This window comes from Oncorhynchus nerka, linkage group LG5 (assembly GCF_034236695.1).
Source record: "Oncorhynchus nerka isolate Pitt River linkage group LG5, Oner_Uvic_2.0, whole genome shotgun sequence".
In the NCBI taxonomy this organism is placed as follows: Eukaryota; Metazoa; Chordata; class Actinopteri; order Salmoniformes; family Salmonidae; genus Oncorhynchus; species Oncorhynchus nerka.
Genome location: NC_088400.1, coordinates 19,624,486 through 19,648,117, shown reverse-complemented (window position 1 = coordinate 19,648,117; position 23,632 = coordinate 19,624,486). Strand labels below are relative to the sequence as shown.

At 44.8% G+C, this 23,632-nt stretch overlaps 1 protein-coding gene across 2 annotated transcripts in view; it reads right to left on the bottom strand.

Annotated features, from left to right (window-relative positions):
- The window catches only part of lonrf4 (LON peptidase N-terminal domain and ring finger 4), a 30,347-nt gene extending 6,926 nt beyond the window's left edge, over window positions 1–23,421 (bottom strand). For both annotated transcript variants that reach the window (XR_010463920.1, XM_029659299.2), the window contains exons 1-9: window positions 22,510–23,421; window positions 15,113–15,231; window positions 12,382–12,504; window positions 11,224–11,557; window positions 11,034–11,109; window positions 10,816–10,930; window positions 2,861–2,982; window positions 761–919; window positions 367–529 (exon numbers count right to left, since the gene is read on the bottom strand). Coding sequence is in view for 1 of the 2 variants with exons in the window: in XM_029659299.2 (XP_029515159.2) it covers window positions 367–529; window positions 761–919; window positions 2,861–2,982; window positions 10,816–10,930; window positions 11,034–11,109; window positions 11,224–11,557; window positions 12,382–12,504; window positions 15,113–15,231; window positions 22,510–22,807 (1,509 nt within the window). In the remaining variant the exon portion in view is untranslated. The remainder of the gene's footprint in view (window positions 1–366; window positions 530–760; window positions 920–2,860; window positions 2,983–10,815; window positions 10,931–11,033; window positions 11,110–11,223; window positions 11,558–12,381; window positions 12,505–15,112; window positions 15,232–22,509) is intronic.
- Window positions 23,422–23,632: the final 211 nt, after the last annotated feature.

Genomic DNA, 23,632 nt, shown 5'->3' with positions numbered 1-23,632 from the left:
ACTCATCTAATGTCTAATGTTTAGTCATATATTCTCTCTCTCTTTCACATGGACCTGTCTATCACCTTCCCCTTCCAGACCAGAACTCATCTAATGTCTAATATTCACTCTCTCTCTCCATCCCGCTCCCTCCCCGATCCCTCCCTCCCATGCCCTCCTGAGATATACCCACTAGGGTGCTGAACATTGCATTTACAAACTGTTGCTTGGAAACAGGCAAAGTACCAGTGGAACACTCACTGAAGAACTAGCTAATAAAATAGCATTTGTAAACTTCCTCAGGAGTGGTCAGTTGAACCAATGATGACCCCTTCACAGGGGTCATCCAGGGCCAGGAGTAGGTTAGAACAACCTGTGGTAACTTACCTTGTGGTCCTCCATGTATTCTATATCAGCAGTGTGGTATCCATCTCTCTGCCCTCTCTTTAGGACCCTGAAGCGACTTCCACCCACACAGTCCACATAGGAGCGACCATCAGCCAACACCTCTAGGCTATGAATCTCCAGCATACAGCCGTAGTCTGCAAATCTGGAGGACACACACACAGAATCAGACACACACAGTCAGACACACACATAGTTGTTGGAACCTGCTGAAAGGTTCATGTGAAAGACGATCAGATCCCCACCACAAGTGTGACTCAGAACAGTGTGACTCAGAACAGTGTGACTCAGAACAGTGTGTAAAAGGGAAACAAGAGTCAGACACACGGTTCATTTTCATACCAGTATTTTCAGATTGTATACATCCACCACCCACCCTTTTCCATGTTCGTAGCTGCACATGCCAAACTTCCTGGTGCCCGTCTCCATGCATCGTCTCATCATGAGGCGATAACGAGGCTCGAAGATGTGGAGAGGACAGGGCACGCCAGGGTACGCCACCGCACACACAAAGATAGGGATGTCCTTAGTTAGACTGTTGGATGGAGGGAGATAGACAGAGAAACAGAGAGGATGCAAAGAGACAGAGAGGCAGAGAATGCAGAGAGGATCCAGAGAGAGAGAGAGGGATGCAGAGAGACAGAGAATGCAGAGACAGACAAAGAGGATCCGGAGAGAGAGAGAGAGGATGCAGAGAGACAGAGAATGCAGAGACAGACAAAGAGGATCCAGAGAGAGAGAGAGAGGGGATGCAGAGAGACAGAGAATGCAGAGACAGACAGAGAGGATCCAGAGAGGGAGAGAGAGAGGATGCAGAGAGACAGAGAGGATGCAGAGAGACAGAGAGGATCCAGAGAGAGAGAGAGAGAGAGAGGATGCAGAGAGACAGAGAATGCAGAGACAGACAGAGAGGATCCAGAGAGAGAGAGAGAGAGGATGCAGAGAGACAGAGAATGCAGAGACAGACAAAGAGGATCCAGAGAGAGAGAGAGAGGATGCAGAGAGACAGAGAATGCAGAGACAGACAAAGAGGATCCAGAGAGAGAGAGAGAGGATGCAGAGAGACAGAGAATGCAGAGACAGACAGAGAGGATCCAGAGAGAGAGAGAGAGAGGATGCAGAGAGACAGAGAATGCAGAGACAGACAGAGAGGATCCAGAGAGAGGGGATGCAGAGAGACAGAGAATGCAGAGACAGACAAAGAGGATCCAGAGAGAGAGAGAGAGAGAGAGGATGCAGAGAGACAGAGAATGCAGAGACAGACAAAGAGGATCCAGAGAGAGAGAGAGAGGATGCAGAGAGACAGAGAATGCAGAGACAGACAGAGAGGATCCAGAGAGAGAGAGAGAGGATGCAGAGAGACAGAGAATGCAGAGACAGACAGAGAGGATCCAGAGAGAGAGAGAGAGAGGATGCAGAGAGACAGAGAATGCAGAGACAGACAAAGAGGATCCAGAGAGAGAGAGACAGGATGCAGAGAGACAGAGAATGCAGAGATCCAGAGACAGACAGAGAGGATCCAGAGAGAGAGAGAGAGGATGCAGAGAGACAGAGAATGCAGAGACAGACAAAGAGGATCCAGAGAGAGAGAGACAGGATGCAGAGAGACAGAGAATGCAGAGACAGACAGAGAGGATCCAGAGAGAAAGGATGCAGAGAGACAGAGAATGCAGAGACAGACAAAGAGGATCCAGAGAGAGAGAGAGAGAGAGAGAGAGAGAGAGGGGATGCAGAGAGACAGAGAATGCAGAGACAGACAGAGAGGATCCAGAGAGAGAGGGGATGCAGAGAGACAGAGAGGATGCAGAGAGAGTGAGAGAGGGACAGAGAGAGACAGAGAGGATGCAGAGAGAAAGAGATTTTACTTTTTATTTATTTCACTTTTGTTTATGATCTATTTCACTTGCTTTGGCAATGTTAGCATATGTTTCCCATGCCAATAGAGCCCTTAAATTGAAATTGAATTGAGAGAGAAATATATCGGGGTAACAGTAGGGTTAAGAAGGAGGTGTGTATTTTGAAAAAACAAAAGTCCATGTCTCTTTTCTGTGACGATGTTCTCCAGCAGCTGGTGCTGTTGCTGTGTGCGGTGCCTTGCCAATGATCTCACGGTCATAACGGCTTTAACTCTTTCCTGTATGAGGAGTCTGATGCCTGTTGCCACAGTTACCATTAAGGTTGCCAATTCACCCAAAGCTCATTCTGGCGATCATATGATAGTTCATCAACATTTTCACGTTTCAGTCTCTCATTTCTTTCAAGCATTAAGAAATAGTTCCAAAGCTCGTTTTACAGGTAAGGGCCAATTTTGGTAGCCTGGTTAAACCAGACGGAACGCTGCACCCACAAAGGGGAAACGTAGAGAAATCAGTTTGAGTGCCAGACTAAAGTTCTGTGAGACTCTAGAACAAACCGGGAGGATTCGACATCGACCCCCGTTTACCCCTGGTTACAGTGCGTCAGCGACAGGACTCACTTGGAGAGTTCGGCCATCTCAGTCTCGTGGACCTGCTTCCTCTCAGCCAGCTGCAGGGGGAAGAGGCGGGACATGATCTCCTGCAGCAGCACTGTGGGGTTGTACTTCCTGTTCTTAAAGTACTACACAAGGAAACAAAAAGTGATGCAGCATTAAATGGGAATAAATGTAACAAATAAGTTTACCCCAGTTAAAGTGATCCCTCTTGGGTTATAAAGATGGTAGCAACATAAAAAAACAGTACAAAGCAGACCTTCCATTGTAAATATATATAATGTGTTCCTGATTGAGCCCATAGACTATGTACATAGATGAAGACCCTAGTTATGTAGAACATACAATGCTGTCATGACTCTCCTGTGAGGAGCCAAAGATCCGGTCACAGTGGATCAGCTGTACAGAGCTCTCTCTCACACAGAGCGGTGGAGGGGATTGGAATGTCTTTGTGTCTTATGAACAGTTTGCCGCCCAAAACTACAACGTCAAACAATGGACACTGGGACAATATATTACAACATCTGAATGTTGGGGATGATGAGAGATGGAATATGGAAAATGAATGTCTATTTTGTGATGTCATTAAAATTATCAAAAATACATTATAATGGAAAATTTAAGAGCTTTCACACTGTATATATCTGATGTACATCTAAATAAACATTTTATGATTAACTTCTCTAGGGTAGGGGGCAGCATTTGGAATTTTGTATGAAAAGCATGCCCAAATTAAACTGCCTTCTACTCGGGACCGGAAGATAGGATATGCATATAATTAGTAGATTTGGATAGAAAACACTCTAAATTTTCCAAAACTATTAGAACAATGTCTGGGAGTATAACAGAACTGATTTGGCAGGCGAAAACCTGAGAAAAATCCATTCAGGACGTAAGATTGTTTTAAAAAAGTTTTCTATTCAATGCCATTACAGTATCCATTGATTTAGGACTCACATTTCAGTTCCTATGCCTTCCACTAGATGTCAACAGTCTTTAGAAATTGTTTCAGGTTTGTATTCTGAAAAATGAGGGAGTAAGACCAGTCTGAATGAGTGGACCCTGCCGTGTCACAGAGCTTTTTCATTAGCGTGACCAGAGAGAGTGCCTTTCTTGTTTACCTTTTATATTGACGATATTATTGTCCGGTTGAAATATTATATATCATTTAGGCTAAAAACAACCTGAGGATTGAATATAAACATCGTTTGACATGTTTCTATGAACTTTACGGATACAATTTGGATTTTTTTTGTCTGCCTGTTTTGACTTTGTTTGAGCTTGTGGATTACTGAAGAAAATGCTTACAAAATGGGGGTTTTCGAATACAAAGAGACACTATCGAACAAAAGGAACATTTATTGAATAAATTAATGTCTTCTGAGTGCAAACATATGAATATCATCAAAGGTAAGGGATTATTTTATCTCTATTTCTGACTTGTGTAACTCTTCTACTTGGCTGGTTACTGTTTGTAATGATTTGTCTGCTGGGCTATGTTCTCAAATAATTGTAAGATACGCTTTCGCCGTAAAGCATTTTTGAAATCTGACACCGTCGTTGGATTCACAAGAAGTTCATCTTTAAACCTATGTTTAATAGTTGTATCCTTTCTGAATTATTATAATGAGTATTTCTGTATTTGAATTTGGCGCTCTGCAATCTCACTGGATGTTGGCCAGGTGGGACATACCCTAGAGAGGTTAAATATGAAACTATTTTTGAAAAGATATAAATGTGATTTTAGCCTTCTAAATGAGAATTGTGTTTCATGTAAACTTGTACCCAGTCAGTAGCCACGCCCAAGTGAGCTCAGAGTTCATGTCAACATGGCAGAACGCCCTCCAAGACCAGAGTGCTTAAAAGGACTCGCTAGCGAAATTTACATTAGACCAGAGAACATGAAGCTGTGGCCCACACGTTGAAATGGTTAAAACTACAAGACCAGACAGCATGGAGGGGTGGCTACACGGCTGAAAATGGTAAGACCCTCTGAAACTCTCAACGGGTGGAGGTAAAGACCAAACATTCACAGTCTGCAGCTGTGCATTTAAAGTAATCTACGACTGAAAGATTAGTGGAAGAAGTTCTGTGCGTCCATGAATCCACGTAAGTCCACCGACTCTGTTACCTTTCATCTGAACTATCTGTTGCGATCCAGCTCGAAGGACCATTGAAAGATTAGTGGAATCTGTGTGGGTAGCTGGACAGGTAGGATGACTGACAGTGAAGGTGAACAGGTGGTCACATGTCAGGTGACAGAGGAATGGATGAGACTGAGGCTGGAATTCCTTTAACCATAAAGTGGTATATTTACTGAGTAGTCTGTGCTGCATAACAAAGGAAACAAAATAACATGTATCCGATCAAATTCATAACAAGCATTCATGATTAACATAATTAGGAAATTCAACAATCCAGTTCATTAAGAAGTCAATAGTAATCATCCGTGAGTCATTTAGGCTCGTAACTATTTATCATAAATCATGAAAAAATACAGTGAATGGTTATTCAATCTATAATCCCCATTAGTTTGATATCATAGTCGATCAGTTAGCAAACAATGACGTTTCTCATTTCACCCTTTCAATTGTATTCATATGTACATGTAATTCCTTTCATTACATATTAACCATATCGATTGCACAATTGGCCTATGAGGATCCATAGGGCCGTGATCATTGATCATTCACATTACACAATATGTTTGAAGCGTGCACTCCAAGCCGCGCTCCGCGGTAATAACTATAAACAATAACTGATGGCCCACTCTCCCGATCGCAACAGATATTTCAGATGAAAGGTAACAGAGTCGGTGGACTTACGTGGATTTATGGACGCACAGATCTTCTGGATCAGTCGGAGTAAAGGAAGAGAAAGCAGCGAGATCAGGCGATGGCTATTTCCTCCTTTAAATGGGGATGAGATCTGTTGGTCATTGCCACCTGGCCTAATTAAAGCGCCCCTGGTCCAGCTAAGTAAGTGGCCATGAATTAAAGGATTATTCCACCAACTCCATGGGCCTTTTCTACAGCCACCCTGGAAATTTGTTAAATTCCACACTCCTCAAAAAGGCTCATTGCTCCCCATCCTCTGTCATCTCAGGGAGAGGAATTAGTCGAGCAACTTGCCGGATATATGTCCGGTTCTTTACCTGGATCTCCACTGATCTAACGCGACCATCGGTCCCAGGCATGGTCTTAGTGATACGGCCCACCGGCCAGGAGGCTCGAGGCAGCCACCATCATTACTACTTGGCCAGTTTCCAGTCTGGCCATTTCTCTCCGCCATTTCCCTCTGTGCTGTAGGCTTGGTAGGTAATCCCGAATGAATTGGGCCCAGTAATGGTCAGCCAAGAGGTTGGTATCAGCATACATGGCTTGAGGAAGTGACGCATCTCGTCGTCCCATCAAGAGCATATTCAGTGCAACCGGATCGGGGTCAGCGATGTCTGCAGAGAGATATCCCAAGGGTTTGGAGTTCAATATCCCTTCCACCTCTATCAGGACAGTCCGCAAGACAGATTCAGTTTGGTCCCCCAGGACGTCTCGTAAGGCTGTCTTTACAGCTTTGATCTTTCGCTCCCATGTTCCTCCAAAATGAGGAGCTCCTGGAGGGTTAAATATGAACAAGATTTGTTGGTCCATCAGCTGATCCTGGAGGCTGGGTTCCATGGCTTGGAAGGTGTCCTCCAACCTGGCTTCTCCTGCCTTGAAGTTTGTGCCTCTGTCAGCCAGGATCTCATAGGGTTTCCCCCATCGGGAGATAAACCGACGTAGGGCCATGAGGAAGGCTTCAGTATCAAAACTCTCCAGTAGGTCCAGGTGGACACACCTAGTTGTCAAACACTTGAATAGAATGCCCCAGTGCTTTTCCACTCGACGACCTAGCTTGATTGTCAAGGGGCCAAAGCAATCTACTCCGGTTGACCAGAAAGGTGGTTTGAGGAGGCGCAAGCGAGCAGGGGGTAAATCTGCCATTTTGGGCACAGTGGCTGCGGCCCGCCATCTCTGACATTCTACGCAGGCGTATTGGTGCTTACGAATGACTCCTCATCCTCCAAGTATCCAGTACTTCCGCCTCATCTCCCCATAGACCCTCTCTGGCCCTGGGTGGAGAAGCCTCTCATCATAACTCTTGATGAGGAGCCTGGTAAGAGGGTGTCTGGAGTAAAGGATAATTGGGTAGATAGCGTCGGGGTCCAAAACTTCTGCTTGGTGCAGCCTCCCTCCGACTCTGAACACTCCAAGGATTTGATCATATTCTGGGGCGAGAGAGATAACAGCTTTCCTTAGCAACTTCCCTACCGGCTGTCAGAGCTTTTAGCTCCTCAGGGAAGCTAACTGCTTGTGTATGATGAGGAGTAGTGTCTCTGCCACGAGCGAGGTCACCCCATCTGAGGTCTGGTTTGTGGCGGCGATCTGATCCGGCAGTATTTGGGATTGTGCTAGGTCAGGGAGATGCTGTAGCATTGGGCGGACTTCCTTAACTCATGAGCTTCAGTTGGTTGCGGAGGGGCTGCACGCCTGGGGGCTGTCGGCCACTCGTTCACTGGTTGGGACAAGAATGGTGGTCCCAAGCTCCAGCGATGGGGTTGAGCAAGTTCCTGAAGGGTTTTACCGCAAGTAACGTCATCAGCAGGATTGTTTATGCTATCAACATACCTCCAGTCCTGGACTTCTGTTAGGTCTTGGATTTTCGCAATGCGAGTTCCGACAAACACCTTATACCTGCAGGACACCGACTTGAGCCAGGTCAATACAGTGGTCGAATCACTCCAGTAGATGACCCTTTGGATTGGCAAGGTGAGCTCGGCTCACAAGGTAGAGGCCAACTGGGCTCCGGAAAGGCCAGCACTGAGTTGCAGCCTAGGCATTGACAACTGCTTCTTGGGTGCGACCCTGGACCTGGCCATGACAAAGGAGACATGGGTGTGGCCTGCCTTATCCTCCATGCTTAGATAGGAAACCACCCCATAAGTGCGCTCCGAAGCATCACGGAACACATGCAGTTCCAGGCATGATCCCAGTTGGTCAGCACAGGGTGGTACATAACATCTTGGCATTTGGACTACAGATAGCTCCGATAACTCTGTTTCCCAACAGATCCATCGTTCCACTAGATCAGCCGGGTGGATCGGTTCATCCCAGTCCCTCTTGGTCTGCCACAGGTCCTGGACTAAGACTTTGGCCCGGGTTGTGTATGGCAGGATATATCCAGGGGGATCGTATTGACTGGCCAGGGTCCGATAGATGTGTGCAGAGTGGGGGTTTTGGCATAGAGGGCTGAGCGGTACTTGTACCCAAGGGTATCCGGTATGCAACTCCATCTCAGTCCTAGAGTGGGCTCTTGTGGGTTAGCGCTAGACTGTGATAGCCATAGTTCACTGCTACTGGACCTGGCTTGTGGCGGGAGGTGCTGGATAACCTCCGCTCTGTTACTAGCCCACTGTCGGACCTCAAATCCCCCTTTGGACAGGAGATTCCGTACTTTAACAAGGAGTGCTTTCGCTTCAGCCGTGGATGGGATGCTCTGTAAGCAGTTATCCACATAGAAGGCATTTTCCACTGAATCCCATACCTCTGGGTCACGGTCTGGGTGCTCCAATGCGTGTATATGGCACAGCAAGGACTGCATGTGGTGCCAAATGGGAGTACTTGCCATTCATATACGCTCTGCAGAGACACGCACGGGAGCACCCAGACAGTGACACAGAGGTATGGGATTCAGTGGAAAATGCCTTCTATGTGATCAAAGATAAAAGGGAAGACAGATCCCGCTCACTACCACGTGGTACACCTGAGGTATCTATTCTAACAGAAACTCCAAATCAGAAGAAGCCTACAACTAAGAAGGACATGGTGACCTCTGGTGGACAACCAGAGACTTACATCAAACCACTTCCCATAGAACCATCGAGTTCAACAGAGAGATGACAAAGACATCTATGCGTAAATACAAACATTGGATTTCTTTTCCAAATGAGCGGTCGTTCATGTGCAAAGTATTCATATTCCGGTGAGCGTAGCTTCCAAATGTATGTACGATAAGTTGACCCTCTTTGTTGTCCCTCTCCTTACCTACCCCTCACTTTCCATTGCGTAACCAAACAGTCAGGCTTTTGTTAGTGCACTACGGACCTGCTTTCATTGTATTATGTATGTAATCAATAACCTATACTGTGTGTGTTTACGTATTCTGTGTGAAGATTTAGTTAGTAAATAAATAATAAAGCCAATTTGTGTAACACTGATTCATCACTTAGGTTAGGGTTCGTTCAGATATCCAATAATTATGCGATGTTCAGAATGAGACTGATGAGGTATTATTAACTGTTATTAATGTAAGAGATATTTATGAATCTTTAGAGTTTAAGTCAGGAGATAGAAACTCGGGTAAACAACTTTTCCCGTGGCGCCCCAAATTCCTAATGAGTTAAATGTTACATGATGAATTTAATTGAGTAAATTTAAACATAGTAGCTAATTATTCAATAAATAGCAGTCTTTACATTAATGACAGTCACATCACAAGAGTGGCTTGCAAAATGATTCAGACCCCATAGATAGATTTCATTGTAATTTTTTGTCAACAATCTACACAAAATACTACAAAGTGGAAGAACAATTATATGTTTTCTACAGATTAATAGAACTGAAATAACTCATTCTATTCAGCTCCCTGAATCAATACATGTTAGAAACACCTTTGGCATTCATTACAGCTGTGAGTCTTCTTGGCTAATTCTATAAGATCTTTGCACACCTGAATTGTGCAATATTTAAGCATGATTCTTTTTAAAAAGTATTCAAGCTGTGTCAAGATGTTGGGGATCATGGCTAGACAGCCATTTTCATGTCTTGCCATAGATTTTCAAGCAGATTTAAGTCAAAACTGTAAGTTGGCCACTCAGGAACATTCACTGTCTTCTTGGTAAGCAACTCCAGTGTAGATTTGGCCTTGTGTTTTACGTTATTATCCTGCTGAAAGATGAATTCCTCTCCCAGTCTCTGGTGTAAAGCAGACTGAAGCAGGTTTTCCTCTAGGATTTTGCCTGTGCTTAGCTCCATCCATCCTGTTTCTTTTTATCCTGAAAAACTCCCAAGTATTTGCCGATGTCAAGCATACCCATATCATGATGCAGCCACCACCATGCTTGAAAATAAGGAGGCAGTTACTCAGTGATGTGTTGTGTTTTCCCCAAACAGAAGGCTTTGCATTTAGGCCAAAAAATGTATTTCTTTGCTGTTTTTTGCAGTATTACTTTGGTGCCCTAATGCATACATATTTTTATTGTTTATTTGTATTCTTTTCACCCTGTCATTAAGGTCATTATTGTGGAGTCACTACAATGTTATTGATCCATCCTCAGTTTTATCCCATCACATCCATTGAACTCTATAGCAGTTTTAAAATCACCAATGGCCTCATGGTGACATCCCTGAGCAGTTTCATTCCTGTCCTGCAGCTCAGTTCAGAAGGACGACTGTATCTTTGATGTGTCTGGGTGGTTTAATACATCATCCACAGCATAATTATTAACTTCACCATGTCTGATTTATTGTTACCTATCTACCAATCACTGCCCTTCTTTATGAGGCTTTCGAAAAGCTCCCTGGTCATTGTAGTTTAATCTGTGTGAGGGACCTTACAGGGGGACCTTACAGAGGGACCTTACAGAATCAATTTAGGATAAACAAAGGGGCGGAATACTTACAGTATGCAACGACTATATTTTAGTTATTCATTTTTTATTTATAAAAAAATTTAAAAATCTTCCACATTATTTTGTGTACATTGCTGACAAAAAAACACACAATTAAATCCATTCTAATCCCACTTTGTAACACAATGAAATGTGAATAATTTTGCACGGCATTGTAGTTACGTAGACTACTTATGTAGACACAAGTTACATAGACCACTGTTACCTAGACCACAGTTAGGTAGGCCGTAGTTACCTCCTGTAGTGGCTGTTTGCAGAGGGGGCAGCGGAGGTTGTGGTCGAGGCTTCTCTCGAGGCAGGTCCTACAGAAGGTGTGTCCACAGGGAGTGGTCACTGGCTCATAGAACAGCCTGTAGAGGTACAGCACTAAGATCAGAGTACAGCACAAGTTTCTCAACAATAACACAGTACCACAATACTCCACAGGATGTACCATCTATGGAAACTACTAACCTGATACAGAGGGGACATTCAAAGTCAGACACAGTGAGGACACTCAGAGAGTCTCTTCTGTCCAGACTGCAGCCTCCTAAGGGAGACAACATAGAACCATTATCAACCATCAACATGTGTCTATTCTCTCTTCCAGTGTGTGTGTGTGTGTGTGTCTGTGTGTGTGTATGCGTGTGTGTGTTCTATGTACCCCTGCTGTGCCTCTCCTCCTTCCTCATCATCATCTCCTCATCATCCTCGGCTGTAGGGAGGAAGGACACGGCCTGACAAAGACTGAGACAGCACTCAGTACTGGTCCCATGTTTCACCTTTGACCCGTTCTCAGAGTCTCCTCTCCTGTCTCCGTCGACCCCCTCCTCCTGAGGGAATCGGAGGCTTTCGGCGTGGCTGTGTGTGTGGCTTTGTGTGGGTCCAGTGGGGAAGAGGCTTGTGATGGGGGGGCAGGGGTCTCTGAGGTACTCCGACACCACCTGGAGGATCTGGGGCACCTCCTCTGGAACTGACATGCCTTCCGCCTCCAGGATCTGACCAGGGGAAACAGACACACAAATCAATCAATAAATCCATCCATTATAATGGACCTTTGCATTTTCAATTAACTGCCCTTTTTCTGGCCCACAAATTGCTTTTGACAAACAAATCAGTCTGGGAAAAATGTGCTGCCCTCCACTGAATTTTAAAATCCCAAAGTGGCCCTAGAGCTGAAATGATTGCCCACCCCTGCTGTACTTAGTATACAGTATGTGTTTAGGTTGTCTAACATTGTTCCAAAGCATTCCATTCTTTAAAAAAATCCTAGAAGCAGTAATTCCCACCCATTCCTAGAACCTGACCCCATACAGTCATTCAGCCAGGCAGTCACTGACACACTCAGCTAGTGAGATTGAATGAGCCAGTCAGTGGTAAACAGTCAGTAAATGAGCCAGTCAATAAATGAGCCAATCAGTAAATGAGCCAGTCTGTAGTAAAGAGTCAGTAAATGAGCCAGTCAGTGGTAAACAGTCAGTAAATGAGCCAGTCAGTAAATGAGCCAATCAGTAAATGAGCCAATCAGTAAATGAGCCAGTCAATGGTAAACAGTCAGTAAATGAGCCAGTCTGTAGTAAACAGTCAGTAAATGAGCCAGTCGGTAGTAAACAGTCAGTAAATGAGCCAGTCTGTAGTAAACAGTCAGTAAATGAGCCAGTCGGTAGTAAACAGTCAGTAAATGAGCCAGTCGGTAGTAAACAGTCAGTAAATGAGCCAGTCGGTAGTAAACAGTCAGTAAATGAGCCAGTCAGTAAATGAGCCAGTCAGTAAATGAGCCAGTCAGTAAATTTGCCAGTCAGTGTTGGTTATAGCTACTCACCTTTTTAATCTGGCTCTTGGCAGGAGTGAAGTCGGCCTGTAGTTTGAGACAGCGGTGAAACTGGATCAGGGCTTCAGACTGACGACCCATCTCCAGTAACGCATTACCTTTACGAAATAAACCCTGGAGAGAACAGACAAGATGGAGAATAATGAGAGAGAGAGAGAGAGAGAGAGAGAGAGATCGATAGATAGAGGTAGAGAGAGAATGAGAGCGAGAGGTAGAGAGAGATATAGAGAGGAATGGAAAATGGGAGAGAGAGAGGTAGAGAGAGAGGAAATGTGTGATCCTATGTGTGCTCAGGTTTTGTTTGCAGAACTCCCTAAGCTCTCTCTGGCTGGCACAGAGGGATTAAATGGTTGTCCCATGAAGTGGCAAAGGCATAACCTAGATGTCCCCCGGCTGTGCCCCGGGGGTCGATGCACTCCCAGTGGAGTTTTATAAAAACTCCTGGGGAATAATTGGACTGGACTTCTTTTGCGTGTTGCGTGAATGCGTGGGGGTAGGAGAGTTACCGATGAGCTGCCATCGGGCGGCTCTGACTCTCGTGCCCAAAAACGGGGACTTGTGTGAACTTAACAACTGGAGGCCTGTGGCATTGCTCTGTGCGAACTTCAATATAGTTGCAGAGGTCCTCGCTAACAGACTGAAGTTCCATCTGGACTCTATAGTACACAAGGACCAGACATATTGTGTACCGGGACGCTCAATCACGGACAACTTGTTCTTATTAATCAGGGACATGTTGGACTTGTCGAAAGCTTCTAATGTGAACTTTGGACTGTTCTCTCTAAAGAAAGCTTTTGATAGAGTGGGCCATCAGTATCTGTTCAAAGTGATGTCTTTGTTTGGGTTTGAGGAAAGGTTTTTGGCTTGTGTGAAGATGTTGTATGCTGGGGCGTCATGTATGTTCAAGGAGGGAGGGGGGCTCAGTAGGCCAGTCTGGGTGAGACTGGGCATTAGACAAGGATGCCCTCTATCGGGGGAGTTATATACACTAGCCAGTGAACCTTTTCTGTGCCTCATACGCAGGAGACTGCAGGGAGTGTGCGAGACAGGCATGGGTGTGTTGAAAGGCATTGCAGTGTCAGAAAATACAGATGACGTTTCTGTGATGGTCAGGGATGGGCAAGATATGCAGGCACTAGAGACGAGTCTGAAGGTGTACGAGGGAGCTTCGTCAACTAAGGTGAGCTGGGGCAAGAGCAACGCTCTGTTATATGGGGCATGGAGGGATAGGGCCCCCCCACTGCTTCTATGGGGTTTACAGTGGAGTTGTGAAGGGCTTAAAATGTTGGGGGTGTACCTGGGCTTGGAGAGGTGGGTCAGGAAGAACTGGGAGGGGCTTTCACAGGTAGTGGTGTCAAGACTGGCCAGGTGGTGGTTCCTGTCCCAAGTGTCATACAGAGGGAGGGTGCTGATAATCAACAACCTGCTGGCATCTTTCCTGTGGCATAAACTGGCTGTCCTCAACACCCTGCTGGTCTGCTCGCAGATCTGCACCCCAAACTGGTGGACTTTTTCTGGTCGTGTCATCACTGGCTGAGGGCAGCAGTGTTGTACATGTCCGTCCAAGAACGAGGACAGGGCCTGGTGGAACTGGAGAGCAGGGTGGCTGCATTCCGACTAAAGGTGGCGCAGAGACTACTGTACCATACTGATGTCGGCTGGAGGGAACCAAATCGTGTGCTGTTGAGGGGAGCTGGTGTATTAGGGTTGGACCGGCAGCTGTTCCTCATGAGGCTGGAGGCTGAGCACAGCAGGTCTCTCTGATTTTTACTCTGCAGTGCTGAGGGCCTGGGAGCTGCTATGGCCCACGTGAGAAGGGGGTGTGGAGCCTGGGCTGTGGGAGAAGCTTATCTTCCACAATCCAGCCATCCTTTTGAGATTGGTTCAGTAGTCGGCCACCCTGCAGAAGCGACTGATGGCAACGTGTTTACTAAGGCTGGGAGACCGGCGGCTATGTGGGGAGGAGAGGTGGAAAACCATGGAAGTCCTGGCACAACAAATAGGACTAACATCTCTTAGGCTGCTGGAGAGATTCCTGGAGGAGGTCCAGGAGACACTGTCTGAGTTGGTAACAGGGGTTTTGAGCGGGCAAAGGGGGAGGGGCCACCAATGTTTCCGCCACTGCAGGTGACGGCAGAGACTGGGGACTGGCAAGGGGGTATTGAGGACTTATTAGACTTTAACACTCCTGGCCTGGGGGAGTTTGAGGGGGTGGGAGGTAAAGCATGTTAGAATGTCTGTGTGAGAGGTTGGGGTGGAGTTTACTGTTGGGATGTTTATAATGGGGTACAGGTATTCAAATAAGGAAAAGGCCAAATGTGTGTTGTTGAATTTTCAGTTTGCTCAGGCAAAGTTGGCTATTTGGCTAACAAGGAGGAACAGGGTCAAAACAGACCCTTTTCTATTGGCATGGTCGCTGCGTGCCTTAAGATGGAATTTGAGTTCTTATAAAATGATAAAAAAATGTGGAGATATTTAAGGAGATATCGTGTGTCGAGGAGGCCGTCGCTGTGGCTGAGGAAGATGGGTTGGATATACGGTTGTAGAAGTGGTGAGGTTTTGGTTATTGTGATGTGTGATGTTTTGTATCGTGTGTTAGAGGGCAAGATAAGTATGCAGCACAGGGGATATTTGTTTTTTAAAAGGGGGGGTGTGGGGGTGGTGAGGTCTCCCCCTCTCTCTCCCCCTCCTTCTCTCCAGTTGTTTGGGGCGTGTTTCTTACCTCTGTCCACTTGGGGCGAACGCAGCAAAGGTCTTCAAGGTCCCTCAGGGCATCAGAGAACAGTCCCAGTCCCATACTGGCCTCCGCTCTCCACACCTTCAGACTCACATCACCAGGGGCTGGGGGAGGGAGCATAGTGCATAACAGTGATCATTATCAGTGATAGCTTCCCAGTCAGAATTGGGTTAGTTCGATTTGCCCTTGCACCTGCAGTGCATCAGGAATATTAGACAATCTCCCAAAAACATGAAGTTACAATATGAGCTACATGATGCACAATCATCTGACCTCACACCCTCACCTTCCCTCCTTCCCCAATACCAGGGTTCTTTGGGTGTAGCATGCTACCTGCTAGCTTTACAGCAAAGCCTGCAGAGTATTAATATAATGTGTGTATCAAAACAATGGAGTGAAACCCAACCTGTTATGCATAGTCCTGTATGGTGCATAGAAACTGTTATTTATGCAACGTGTTTGGTGCACTGACACCCTCAGTATGACAACACAGTCAGAAAAGCAGTTAGCAAACTACTGGTGGGTAGAGGAGAAGTTGTTTCATTCTCTGTGTAATGACAGATCATTACTTTGAGGTTAGGCATTCATTATGAAAGATAACTCCCACACACATAAACACAATTACCTCTGCACACATAACCACAATTACCTCTGCACACATAACCACAATTACCTCTGCACACATAACCACAATTACCTCTGCACACATAACCACAATTACCTCTGCACACATAACCACAATTACCTCTGCACACATAACCACAATTACCTCTGCACACATAACCACAATTACCTCTGCACACATAACCACAATTACCTCTGCACACATAACCACAATTACCTCTGCACACATAACCACAATTACCTCTGCACACATAACCACAATTACCTCTGCACACATAACCACAATTACCTCTGCACACATAACCACAATTACCTCTGCACACATAACCACAATTACCTCTGCACACATAACCACAATTACCTCTGCACACATAAACACAATTACCTCTGCACACATAACCACAATTACCTCTGCACACATAAACACAATTACCTCTGCACACATAACCACAATTACCTCTGCACACATAACCACAATTACCTTTGCATGTTTATTGTGTTGTTAGACATCACCTCAAATCTAATCTCAGCACCCAGAAACAAATCAGCTACTGGGTAAGGTTGTCATGACAGTCACGACTCAAACAGAGAGAAAATCAGCTACTGGGTAAGGCTGTCACAAGAGTCACGACTCAAACAGAGACAATCAGCTACTGGGTAAGGCTGTCACAAGAGTCACGACTCAAACAGAGACAATCAGCTACTGGGTAAGGCTGTCACAAGAGTCACGACTCAAACAGAGACAATCAGCTACTGGGTAAGGCTGTCACAAGAGTCACGACTCAAACAGAGACAATCAGCTACTGGGTAAGGCTGTCAAGAGTCACGACTCAAACAGAGACAATCAGCTACTGGGTAAGGCTGTCACAAGAGTCACGACTCAAACAGAGAGACAATCAGCTACTGGGTAAGGTTGTCATGACAGTCACGACTCAAACAGAGACAATCAGCTACTGGGTAAGGTTGTCATGACAGTCACGACTCAAACAGAGACAATCAGCTACTGGGTAAGGCTGTCATGACAGTCACGACTCAAACAGAGTGAAAATCAGCTACTGGGTAAGGCTGTCATGACAGTCACGACTCAAACAGAGACAATCAGCTACTGGGTAAGGTTGTCATGACAGTCACAACTCAAACAGAGAGAAAATCAGCTACTGGGTAAGGCTGTCACAAGAGTCACGACTCAAACAGAGACAATCAGCTACTGGGTAAGGTTGTCATGACAGTCACGACTCAAACAGAGAGACAATCAGCTACTGGGTAAGGCTGTCACAAGAGTCACGACTCAAACAGAGAGACAATCAGCTACTGGGTAAGGCTGTCATGACAGTCACGACTCAAACAGAGTGTAAATCAGCTACTGGGTAAGGCTGTCATGACAGTCACGACTTAAACAGAGAGAACATCAGCAGTGACAAAAATACTATTATCATTAACAGCAGACTCGTACATTTCCTCAGAGAAAACAATGTACTGAGCAAATGTCAAATTGGCTTTTTACCAAATTACCATACAACAGACCACGTATTCACCCTGCACACCCAAATTGACAAACAAACAAACCTAAACAAAGGCAAAGTCTTCTCATGCTTAATTGATTTCAAAAAAGCTTTTGACTCAATTTGGCATGAGGGTCTGCTTTACAAATTGATGGAAAGCGGTGTTGGGGGATAAACATATGACATTATAAAATCCATGTACACAAACAACAAGAGTGCGGTTAAAATGGGGAAAAAAAAATATATCTTTCCACAGGGCCGTTGAGTGATACAGGGATGCAGCTTGAGCAATACCGTTTTTTTTGTGGGTTTTTTGTTGAATTTTACCCCTTTTTCTCCCCAATTTCGTGGTATCCAATTGTTAGTAGCTACTATCTTGTCTCATCGCTACAACTCCCGAACGGGCTCGGGAGAGACGAAGGTTGAAAGTCATGCGTCCTCCGATACACAACCCAACCAAGCCGCACTGCTTCTTAACACAGCGCGCATCCAACCCGGAAGCCAGCCGCACCAATGTGTCGGAGGAAACACTGTGCACCTGGCAACCTTGGTTAGCGCGCACTGCGCCCGGCCCGCCACAGGAGTCGCTGGTGTGCGATGAGATAAGGACATCCCTACCGGCCAAACCCTCCCTAACCCGGATGACGCTAGGCCAATTGTGCGTCGCCCCACGGACCACCCGGTCGCGGCCGGTTACGACAGAGCCTGGGCGCGAACCCAGAGTCTCTGGAGGCACAGCTGGCGCTGCAGTACAGCGCCCTTAAAATACCCGTTTTTACATAATACAGAACCAGTCAAAAGTTTGGACACACCTACTCATTCCCAGGTTTTCCTTAATGTTTACTATTTTCTACATTGTAGCACAACAGTGAAGACATCAAAACTATGAAATAACACATATGGAATCATGTACTAACCAAAAAAGTATTAAACAAATCAAAATACATTTCATATTTTAGATTCTTCAAAGTAGCCACCCTTTGCCTTGATGACACCATTGCACACTCTTGGCATTCTCTCAACCAGCTTCATAAAGAAATCTGTTCCAACAGTCTTGAAGGAGTTCCCACATATGCTGAGCACTTGTTGGCTGCTTTTCCTTCACTCTGTGATCCAAACTCATCCCAAACCATCTCAATTTGGTTGAGGTCAGGTGATTGTGGAGGCCAGGTCATCTGATGCAGCACTCCATCACTCTCCTTCTTGGTCAAATAGCCCTTACACAGCCTGGAGGTGTGTTGTGTCATTGTCCTGTTGAAAAACAAATGACAGTCCCACTAAGCCCAAACCAGATGGGATGCCGTATCGCTGGAGAATTGTTGTAGCCATGCTGGTTAAGTCTGCCTTGAATTCTAAATAAATCACTGACAGTGTCACCAGCAAAGCACCCCCGCACCATCACACCTCCTCCTCCATGCTTCACAGTAGGAAACACACATGCAGAGATCATCTGTTCGCATACTCTGCATCTCACAAAGACATGGCGGTTAGAACCAAAAATGTCAAATTTGGACTCATCAGAACATAGGACAGATTTCCACTGGTCTAATGTCCATTGTTCGTATTTCTAGGCATAATCAAGTCACTTCTTATTATTTGTGTCCTTTAGAAGTGGTTTCTTTGCAGCAATTCAGCCATGAAGGCCTGAATCACGCAGTCTCCTCTGAACAGTTGCTGTCGAGATGTGTCTGTTACTTGAACTCTGAGGTACAGTTAACTCCAATGAATGTATCCTCTGCAGCAGAGGTCACTCTGGGCCTTCCTTTCCAGTGGCGGTCCTCATGAGAGCCAGTTTCATCATAGCGCTTGATGGTTTTTGCGACTGCACATGAAGAAACCTTAAAATTTCTTGAAATGTTCCGCATTGACTGAACTTTATGTCTTAAAGTAATGATGGAATGTCATTTATCTTTCCTTATTTGAGCTGTTCTTGTAATAATATGGACTTGGTCTTTTACCAAACAGGGCTATCTTCTGTAAACCACCCCTACCTTGTCACAACACAACTGATTGGCTCAAACACATTAAGGAAAGAAATTCCACAAATTAACTTTGACTTTAACTTTAAAATTGAAATACATTCCAGGTGACAACCTTATGAAGCATTTTGACAGAATGCCAAGAGTGTGCAGAGCTGTCATCAAGGCAATGGGTGGCTACTTTAAAGAATCTTAAATATTTAACAACTTTTTGGTTACTACATGATTCCATGTGTTATTTCACACAATGTAGAATATAGTAAAAATAAAGAAAAGCCCTAGAATGACTGTGTCTAAACTTTGGACTGGTACTGTATATCATCATATTGGAGAGGGCTTAAGAACAGTCTGCAGCACCCGGCCTCAGCCTACTGGAATCTGAAGTCCAATGTCTACTGTTCGCTGATGATCTGGTGTTTCTGGCCCCAACCAAGGAGGGCCAACAGCAGCACCTAGATCTTCTGTACAGACTGTTAGACCTGGGCCCTGACAGTAAATCTCAGTAAGACAAAAATAATTGTGTTCCAAAAAAGGTTCAGTTGCCAAGACCACAAATACAAATTCCATCTAGACGCCGTTGCCCTAAAGCACACAAAAAACTATACATACCTTGGCCTAAACATCAGCGCCACAGGTAACTTCCACAAAGCTGTGAACGATCTGAGAGACAAGGCAAGAAGGCCCTTCTACGCCACCAAAAGGAACATAAAATTTGACATTCCAATGCGGATCTGGCTAAAAATAGTTCAATCAGTTATAGAACCCATTGCCCTTTATGGTTGTGTGGTCTGGGATCCGCTCACCAACCAAGAATTCACTAAATGGGAAAAACACTAATTTGAGACTGCATGCAGAATTCTGCAAAAATATCATCCGTGTACAACATAAAACACTAAATAATGCATGCAGAGCAGAACTAGGCTTATACACGCTAATTATCAAAATCCAGAAAAGAGTTGTTCAATTCTACAACCACCTAAAAGGAAGCGATTCCCAAACCTTCCATAACAAAGCAATCACATACAGAGAGATGAACCTGGAGAAGAGTCCCCTAAGCCAGCTGGTACTGGAGCTCTGTTCACAAACACAAACAGACCCCACAGAGCCCCAGGACAGCAACACTATTAGACCCAACCAAAATATGATAACTATTTGACAAACTGGAAAGAATCCACAAAAAAACGGAACAAATTAGAATGCTAGCTAATAAAGTAAGTACACAGTGGCAGAATACCTGACCAATGTGACAGACCCAACATTAAGAAAATCCTTGACATTGTACAGACTCACTGAGCATGGCCTTGCTATTGAACGAGGCCACTGATGAAGGCCTGAGGCTGAAACATGTTTGTTTTGTTTGATAAACTCCCATATCTGCAGTGGTGAAAAAAGTACCCAATTGTCAAACTCCTGAAGGTACCACGTTCATCTGTACAAACAATAGTACACAAGTATAAACACAATGGGACCACGCAGCCGTCATACCGCTCAGGAAGGAGACGTGTTCTGTCTCCTAGAGATGAATGTACCTTGGAGCGAAAAGTGCAAATCAATCCCAGAACAACAGCAAAGGACCTTGTGAAGATGCTGGAGGAAACAGGTACAAAAGTATCTATATCCAAAGTAAAATTAGTACTATATCGACATAACCTGAAAGACCGCTCAGCAAAGAAGAAGCCACTGCTCCAAAACTGCCATAAAAAAGCCAGACTACGGTTTGCAACTGCTCATGGGAAAAAGATCATACTTTTTGGAGAAATGTCCTCTGGTCTGATAAAACAAAAATAGAACTGTTTGGCCATAATGACCATTGTTAGGTTTGGAGGAAAAGGGGGGAGGCTTGCAAGCCGAAGAACATCTTCTCAACCGTGAAGCACGGGGGTGGCAGCATAATATTGTGGGGGTGCTTTTCTGCATGAGGGACTGGTGCACTTCACAAAATAGATGGCATCATGAGGTAGGACAATTATGTTGATATATTGAAGCAACATCAAGACATCAGTCAGGAAGTTAAAGTTTGGTCGCAAATGGGTCTTCCAAATGGACAGTGACCCCAAGCATACTTCCATTTTGCAACAACTTTGGCTTAAGGACAACAAAGTCAAGGTATTGGAGTGGCCACCACAAAGCCCTGACCTCAATCCCATAGAACATTTGTGGGAAGAACTGAAAAAGCATGTGCAAGCAAGGAGGCCTACAAACCTGACTCAGTTACACCAGCTCTGTCAGATGGAATGGGCCAAAATTCACCCAACTTATTGTGGGAAGCTCGTGTAAGGCTACCCGAAATGTTTGACCAAACTAAACAATTTAAATGCAATGCTACCAAACCCTCAATTAACTTCTGACCCACTGGGAATGTGATGAAATAAATAAAAGCTTAAATAAATCATTCTGCCTACTATTATTCTTTCACATTCTTAAAATAAAGTGGTGATCCTAACTGATCTAAAACAGGGAATTTTTACATGGATTAAATGTCAGGAATGGTGAAAAACTGATTTTAAATGCATTTGGCTAAGGTGTTGTAAACTTCAAACTCCAACTGTATAAGCCATATGCACAAACACATTATATGTTGCCTATGAACATGTGTAGAATAGATGGGAGACAAAGTACATGGGCCAAAATAATTAGAACTGCATTTTATCACAGGCTTATAAAGAGAACTGAATTAACAGAATATAACTGCATTCAATAAAGCCAATTCTTACAACTGTGATATCTGGTTAGAGTCTTATAAATGTGGTTATATATGTTATACGTGTTGGACCACTGTGACTGCCTCCCAACACGTGACTCTTATCTGCCCAGGCTACTGGCTAAAACAGGAGTGCAGGTCACTACACCAATACATACAGTATTTTATTTAACCTGTATTTAACCAGGAAAAGCCCGTTGAGGTTAGAAGCCTCTTTTGCGAGGGGAGCCTGATTCTGTAGGCTATTTTGCACTGAAGACAAATAAAGACAATTAAAGCTATTTCATCTGAGTACATTAATATATCGGAATGAACTTCAGGTGTGTGTGTTTTTATTAGTCAGCATGACTAATTTTACATCCTACGTCTTGGCTGGAGTTTCTTTGGACAAACATCTGTGTGACGTAAATGTACGTAATCAGGGTGGTGTGGGGCTTTTATAAGTGGCTGGATTCCACTTTACACAACGTATACACATTTCATCGTAGGCCTGTACTGCAGCCTCGTCGAGGGTTGCATAAGGAAATGTCATCCCCAAACATACTCAAGTTCACACATTATTTTTTAGAAACCTACCTAGTCGTATCCCTTCATCCGCGATGCGTAAAGCTTCTGTGAACTCGCTGGTTTTGAGTTTCTCCAGAATATGGCATTTCATCCTCGTTTCTTCTGGGCAGCACTTCTCAATGACACTGAATATCAGGATGTTGTTCTTGATATTTTTGGCGTCTCTCTGTTTAAATCTTTCCTTGCAGGCTGGGCACCTGGATGGCAAGTAGTTCCCCAGGCAGCTCCGGCAGAACGAGTGACCACAGGACATGGTGGCCGGTTCACACATGAGGAACAGGCAGATTGGGCACTCAAATAGATCCATGGTGGCACCGTGGCGGGGTTGTGTCACCCCAGCGGGTCCGTGCCTTTCTCTCTCAGGTTATACGATTATCGACGCGGACGCTTCCCAGTCAGTCACATGCGACATGGTTTCAGTGGGTTAAGTAACGTGCGCTGCTTATGGTTAAGTAACGTGATCTTCTTATTAGTCCCAATCTATCCTTCCTGTCTTTCTAATCACCATCTAAACAACGACAGACACCCCTCTCCGATTCACATGAACTGACTCCTGGCCTCTTTCTGATCCTGTAAACAAAGGCTCTCTGAACCCAAGAATCAACCATAAAGCCCTTATAGTGTAATTCCAACAGACAAAAATCCTTCCGATTCATTCACAAGCGTTTTCCATCGTCAAACATAAAGTAATGTCTTCCCTTTCCTGGAAACATGATGAATATAAAGTCCGATCGCTTCTAGTCTGGTTGTCTTCAACTCTGAACTCCAACACTAGACCAATTTTGGGTCAGAATTTTAACGATTCCTCGAATGTTTCGGCCTTTGGGCTCTACTGTAAAAACACAGCTGGGAGATGTCAGTTTATCACCCTGTTACGCATTGTACTGATGAAGCTCGACAAAGCCCAAGCCATACAGTGTAACACCATTACCTTACATAAATAAAGATCACGTGACGGGAAGTCTGGGCATGCTATTGGTCGAAAGATCGGCGTCCCACCCTGTTGTGAAACTGATTTATGCGGAGTTTCATAACATGCTTTTTCTCCAACTGGAGAATAACCCGGAGGACCCGACAGACAGTGACAGTAGTGCGTGAATTGGACCATTTTAAACATTCAAAATGTAACGAC